This window comes from Chamaea fasciata, unplaced genomic scaffold (assembly GCF_029207755.1).
Source record: "Chamaea fasciata isolate MVZ Bird 193981 ecotype frontalis unplaced genomic scaffold, bChaFas1.0.hap1 SCAF_2, whole genome shotgun sequence".
NCBI lineage: Eukaryota > Metazoa > Chordata > Aves > Passeriformes > Sylviidae > Chamaea > Chamaea fasciata.
In genome coordinates, this window is record NW_027094087.1 from 28,187,568 (window position 1) to 28,194,307 (window position 6,740).

The 6,740-nt window shown below is 39.6% G+C and overlaps 1 protein-coding gene across 1 annotated transcript in view; it reads left to right on the forward strand.

Annotated features, from left to right (window-relative positions):
• The window catches only part of KPNA1 (karyopherin subunit alpha 1), a 58,074-nt gene that overhangs the window by 40,300 nt on the left and 11,034 nt on the right, over positions 1-6,740 (forward strand). Inside the window, exons 12-13 of the mRNA XM_066175497.1 lie at positions 5,331-5,458; positions 6,201-6,379. Of these exons, the coding sequence (XP_066031594.1) occupies positions 5,331-5,458; positions 6,201-6,379 (307 nt within the window). The remainder of the gene's footprint in view (positions 1-5,330; positions 5,459-6,200; positions 6,380-6,740) is intronic.

The window sequence follows — 6,740 nt, forward strand, 5'->3', positions numbered from 1 at the left end:
TAGACCACATTGAGGGCAGCAGAGCTAGAATACCTTTAATTTCTTCATTCTGGCTGAAAACCACAGCAGTCAGTGGAGTGTTACTGCCTTTGGTAGGTTGGTTGCTCTGTTTGGTTTTTTTCTTTCTTTGTTTTGGTTTTGTTAGGATTGAATGACCCTGAAAGCAGGAGAGAGCTCAACAAGGTGCTGCTCCTTATACTGCAGGTTCTTCCTGATGGCAGTAACGGCCTTGTGTAAACTGGCTAGAAGTTTGCCTTATACACAGTTGGGAGGATATAGGCTTAGGTATCTGTGTCAACAACATAAAGGTTCATTTGAACTGAGATCTGAAGCGCTTCCTCTCTGGCTCTAGGAAGGCAGTGTTCTTTGTACCCATGTCATAGTGTGAAGTAGTTTCAGCTTACAAATATTTGCTATGTTAGTTATAAAACAGTTGTAAAATGAATAAATAAACAAGGTAACTGGAAAAGAAGTCACTGAGAGGCGTCTATGAACTAAAATTTCCAGCCAGGAGAGGGAGATCACTGCAGTAAGGCTTTATTTGCAGCTGCCATTTATATGGTGACTGTAATTTTGATTTGTTAAAGGTAATGAGAGAGCTTGCAGGTGCAGGGGAAAAGTCACAGTCTAAGACTTGTTTGCTTTCACATTTATGTGATGAGTGATATGTAGGCATGTGGTGCTAGCACGTGCATGCTAAATGTGTGTGTGTGTTTGCAAATCATAAGTGATTTAGGTGTGGGAACCCAAAGGGGAAGAAGCAAATTCTCACCAGCTCAAAATACGAATTTAATTTACTGTGGCTGAAGACCTCCCTAACAACAACTGCAGCATGTTTAGACTAAACATCCATGCAGGTGTAATGATACTTAGAGAATTCATTTTTGTAATCTAGCTTCACTCTTTAAAAATCCAGTACTGTGAAGTGAAGAAGCTTGATTAAGGTAAGACAGAGAGAGTGTTTCCAAGAGACAGGCAACCCTGCTAGAGGGCTGCACCACAGGGATACCAACTATTAAAAAAACCACCCCAAACATAGAAAAGTTGGCACTTTAGAAGTGAGGGCCAGGTTTGCTGAAGTACAGAGCATTACAAATTAAAAGTTCATATTTTAATTAAAATTCAGTTTCAGTTAAAATTCACTTTTGTTTTTCTGGAAGACTTGTAGTTTCAACTCAAAACGGGGTTCAGTTCCAACAAATACCAATGAATGCAGTTGGGCAAAAACTTAGTGTTAGTTTAATGTATTAAATGATGGGCTTTGGATTATTGTGCAAAAAAGAGATTTCTAATGTATTTTGTAGATAGCATCTCAGTGCCTAGTAGTAGCAGCCTAAAATCTTTTTATTTCTTTTGTGTTTTTCAAGTTCTTGTTGAACTGAAATCCCTTAACTCTGTTCTTTTTGTTTGAAAACTGTGCTTATCTTGAGCATTTTCTGTGCACTACACTTCTTTAGTCTTCAATGCACTTCCACGTCAGGCACACACAGTATAGGGATGCTGAAAGAGTAAAGTAATTTGAGTTAAGCAAATCTAAATCCTCAGAAGTTTTAAGTGTCTAATCCTGCCACGGTTCTTTAGGGTTTTGTTCTGCCTGAGGCTTGCTTTTCTTCAGAAAGAAAAAAAGAACAAAATCAAATTTTGTTTTAGCATTTACTATTTTATCACTTAAAAGAAGTTTACCTGAAAGGGAAATATGACCTGTTTTCACAGTAACTGTTGTTTCCACATAAAATATCGTAGAGGTGGGAATCCTTAGGCATTCTAGTGTGCTTTCAAGAGTAACTGCTGTGGGCAGGCTACAAGTCATAGGGTGTAAATAATAGAAGCTGCCTAGCACTAACTCTGTATTGGTACTTTATTGTTTCCACCCTTGCTGGGCTTTACTAGACTTTTGAAATCTAGTGAAGATATTAAGGTGAAAGCAGACTATTTTCTGACCTGGTTAATTTTTTTTTTTCTTAAACCTGAGCTCTGAGAGTTTCAACTGTTGGGAGAGAGCTAGTAGAAAAGCTTGGCTGTATTACAGAGGGGCAGTTGGGAACCTTTCACTGAGACTCGTGCTAGGGTGAAGTGGCAACGTTTATGTTGCCTGCCAGGCAGTAGAAAACAGAAATATACTGACTGGTAATCATGTCTCTTGAGACAGCCTCTTTCAGAGAAGTGTCTTAGGAGAGGCTGTGATTCATTGTGGTGCTTTCACTTGTTCTGCTTGGGTAAAGAGAGCCAACTTCATTGTAGAGCAGAAATGCAGCAAGGTCCCCATAGCCTTTTATACAATAGAAATAGAAGTAAGAGCACTCAGCCAAGAGATGTGAGATCTGGATTCAGTTCTTTCTGAGAAGGTCCAAATGCATATTTCTTCACTCTTAAGAATTTACCCACTGAACTGAAGCATCCAAGGACTGAAGCAAAGAGTTCAAAATTGATTGAACCAGAAGAAAAACAGTAACAATATTTTGTGTTTCTCCCACTTAATTGCCCTCCTGTTGCTAGTTCTCTTTATTCTGGAGTTGGCTTACTATTTTACAAATTTTAAGTTGAAGCATTTTAAGGTAACAGGATTTTTTTGGCAGTAAGAAGACTCAAGTGTTAGTTATTGCCTGTTAGATAAGGTTGTGCTGATTTAGTTGCATGCTATCATGTAACATACTCTGATTTTAGTACATATTATAGCAGTTGGTGTTAAGAAGACAATTTCTAGGGAAATGAATTTCCTGTAAAAGGGTTCATTTGGGGAGAGGATTTAAGAAGTGACAATGAGGTTCGATTTGTTTTTTGCCACAATAGTAAAATCCTAATGCCCTCGAGTATCCCTATCCTAGATCCATATCAAGATCTTTCAGCAGGCAGTGCTTGACATCCTGTAACACTCTGTTCTTCTCAGGGCTTCTGCCTCAACAACACCCTTGAGTAGAATTCTCTGGACTCACATAAAGCAAACTGTAGGCTGACAACTCCCTTTCTCCTCTCCATCTGATGAGGACTGAAGTTCACTGGTGAAAAACACTTATGCTCTCACTCTGTAGGTGCAGAGTCAGATACCTCAAATATCAGTGTGGGCTCTCTGCTCAGCTGCTGTCCATGGCTGCATCAGGAGCTCTCTTAACTCCCTGTGCTTGGGTTCTACTCACTGGCTGGTTCAGCTTGATTCTCACTGGCACGCAGATGCACGTTTGCGTTGGGCATCTCCATGCTTGCAGACCCATTGAATATCAGCACAAACCCTGTGTCCATGCCTGGATCCTGGGCCTCCCAGGTGCTGCCCAGTCAGTTTGCCAGCAATCTACATACATTGTGATCTTCTACATCCACCACCGCTTTTGGGGGTAACATAAATTCCCCCACTACACACAGTAGGTGCCCAGGCAAATGGGTCCTGTGACCCGCAGTCCCATTGCAGCTGAGGTGCTGGGATCTTCATTAAACTTTGCTTCAGTCCCCCTAGTAGCTGGCATCCAGGCATATGGGCCCTGTGGGCTGTGATCCTGCCCCAGTGGTTGGTGCTGAGACCTTCACCTGCTCCAGTTGCAGGGGCCCTTTCATCTGAGGCCTGACACCAGTTGCTGACCCCAAACTGACATTTTATGGGACCTGATTTTATGGCCCTTCGAGCTGCTGAGGCACCTGCCCACCCACTCTAGCTGCTGGCTCCAGAGACACAAGGGGTTCACCTGAGGTACAAGGGGTTCACCTGAGGTCTGGTCCAGTTCCTGGCCCACACTGAGTCGGGCTCAGTTGCTAGCACCTAATCCTTACAGTGCTCAGGTAGGATAGAGAGAGTGGTTACATGGTAAAATAGTTAAGAAAAAATAGTTTTGCACAGTTGCACTTGTCCGTGTCATCTGTTACAAAGTCCTGGCTGGCTCTCTGCCTGTTGTTTCTTAATGACCTGTTAATTAGTGACTGGAACCTTTTCGTCTTTGTGATTGTTTCCTTATCCCTTGATATCAGGTTTGTGTCACGGTGTGTTTTATTTATTACTTTCCTGTTATTTGTATCTGCCTTTGAGCAGGAAAGGTCCTTGATCTGATAACTTTAATGAAACAGATGCTCTCATATTCCACATAGCCTTACAGTGACAATTTCACAAACTAATTGGGTTTTTTTGCAATAAAATATGTGAGGAGGTAAAATGCATCTCTTTTTAAGATACTTTCTTTTATCTTTTTTTGGTTTTTTAAAGAGCTGGCTTCTGTTTATGACCGATTACTTTCAGCAGTCATGTTCTAAAATTTCAGTTAAGGGTAACTTTTTCAAATATTCTTGGCAATGTACAAATGTAAATACAACATGGCATGATGGAAGTAATAGTTTTCCTTGAGGACCCCAGACTGCTGTATCAGAAGTGTAGATTCTTTGGCATAGGAGACAGTGTTTGTGGGCCTGTTGGTACAACTGATAGGCTGTATGGATTTACGAAGCAGAGGCAGTGTGGATGCCCAGACAAACAGGAAGGATAAAAGAAATAACAAACAATTGTTTTATTTTTACCAGGTTAGCCGTTCACACTGTGAATTTACTGTAACTTTTTGCTGTATGTAATCTGTTTTCTTCTAGAGAGCTCTGTGAAAAGGATCTTTTTGGCTTTCTTTGGATTTCCCTTTGTTAGTTTTGTGATGATTTATACTTGTAAAGCGGTATATTAAAAAACTAATCCTAAGATCTTGCTTGTTTGAATGATCCTTATCAAAGTCTTTCAAGTCCTTGTCATAGGTGTTAAACTGGTTCAATTTTTGTCTTATTGCAAAAGCCTGTTTTCAGAAGAAGATACCAGAAACTTAAAATTGTTGCCCAAATGCTCATTTGACTTCTACCACTTTGTTGAGCCGAGCAGAGAACCCTACTGCCAAACCATCAGTGCTTTGTCTTTTCACCATGTGTTCGCTTGTTTTGAGCAGTTCTTACGTGAACAACTTTCCTCGATTGTCTCGCCCACTGGAAATGTATTATGGCACACGGGCCTATGAAGTTTAGGGTAACTTAATGACTTAATCGTTTGCTGACTTAATAGCTGAGGGGTTTACTACCTGTAAAAATAAGGGAAGTATGGCATTCTTTTGCTGTCAGGGTGTGATTAAGTAACTCATTAGATATGGCAGTCACTTGAGTCTGAATGTGTTTTGAATTCATTTAGAATAAGAACAAACCACAGCAATAAGTAAGGTTTTGAATGTAAAGCTGAAAACTGATTTATCAGTTTTGGTGTTTTGAAAAAGTGACATTTCATTGTTTAATGTGTTAGGCTGGGCATGGACATTAACTAGCTCAGAACAAAGAAGTTATTTCGAATTTTTATTCTGACCCTGCCATGTCATTTGTTTTTGCAGACCGTCATAGATGCCCATATCTTCCCAGCTCTTATAAATATTTTGCAAACGGCCGAGTTTCGGACAAGGAAGGAAGCTGCTTGGGCAATCACAAATGCGACATCGGGAGGTTCTGCCGAACAGATCAAGTACGAAGTAGTTGAAATCTTTCAATGCAATAGAATGAGTTAGTGTTTGTGCAAGAAAACAAACTATCAGCCTAGAAACTGAAAAAAGCTTTCAGTATGCTTTCAGTGCTGTATCCAGAGAGACCACGTCCTTGTTATGAATGAGCCTTTCATTCCTTCAGGGAGAAATTGTAAAAGTATTTCAGCTGTAATACTTGTTTACATAATTGAACCATTTGTCTTATGTGTAAAAAACTAAATGCAGCTTTTAAACTAACTTCTGAGGGGTGTGGAGTATAACAGAATGCAGTAACAGTCTGAAGAGGAATAGCTCAGCCCCTCCAACAATGACATCACATGCATTGTTTCTCCTGTTTGGCTTATACCAGTTCAACATGCTTGTATGCAGTTTTGTATAAAATAAAAAAAAAAAGACTTTACAAGCATGTTAAATATAGCTCTTTATAGAAAATATTTATAAGTTACCATTATAGAAATATAGATTATGGTACAAAAAATAAATTACTATTTCATAGCTATCTAGAGAAAGTGAGACAGAGAAAGGATTTTAAAGTTATTTTTATTGTTTCAGCAGAATTGACTAGATAGAAATAGATGTCTGTAATTTCTCTAATTTTTCCAGTTAAATTGATACTTTATCTGATTGTTTTAATTTATTTGACCTTCATGCTAAGTACTTTAAATGGCTACACCAATTATAATTTTGCAGACAATTTACTGGGTTTCATGTAATGTTTTTCAGGTATTTAGTAGAACTGGGATGCATCAAACCGCTCTGCGACCTCCTTACGGTAATGGACTCAAAGATTGTGCAGGTGGCACTGAATGGGCTGGAGAACATCCTGAGGCTTGGAGAACAGGAATCCAAACGCAGCGGCTCTGGCATTAATCCTTACTGCGCTCTTATTGAAGAAGCATATGGTATGAGCCAAACACCTGGGGAAATCAGGGGATACAGGAATGGTCACAAACTCACTGGAGTTTCAGCAGGACCAGTTCTGTTAATCATCTTATCACTGTTACTGAAAATAACCTGTTCTTTGATGAGTCTCCAGAGTACTCCCATCTTCTGCATGATCTTTGTCTGTGTATAGACTGGAGTCAGAACATGCAGATCTTCTTTTCTTGATTCATACAGAGTCAAAGCTGTTAACGCTACAATTTGTAGTAGTAGAGCTGTACTAGAATGGCTAACATTTGGATTTCATTATACCATCATTCCTTGCTGTATTATTTTTCTTTGTATCTGACTTCAAGGCTTGAGTGTGCCCTTGTGCTTAAT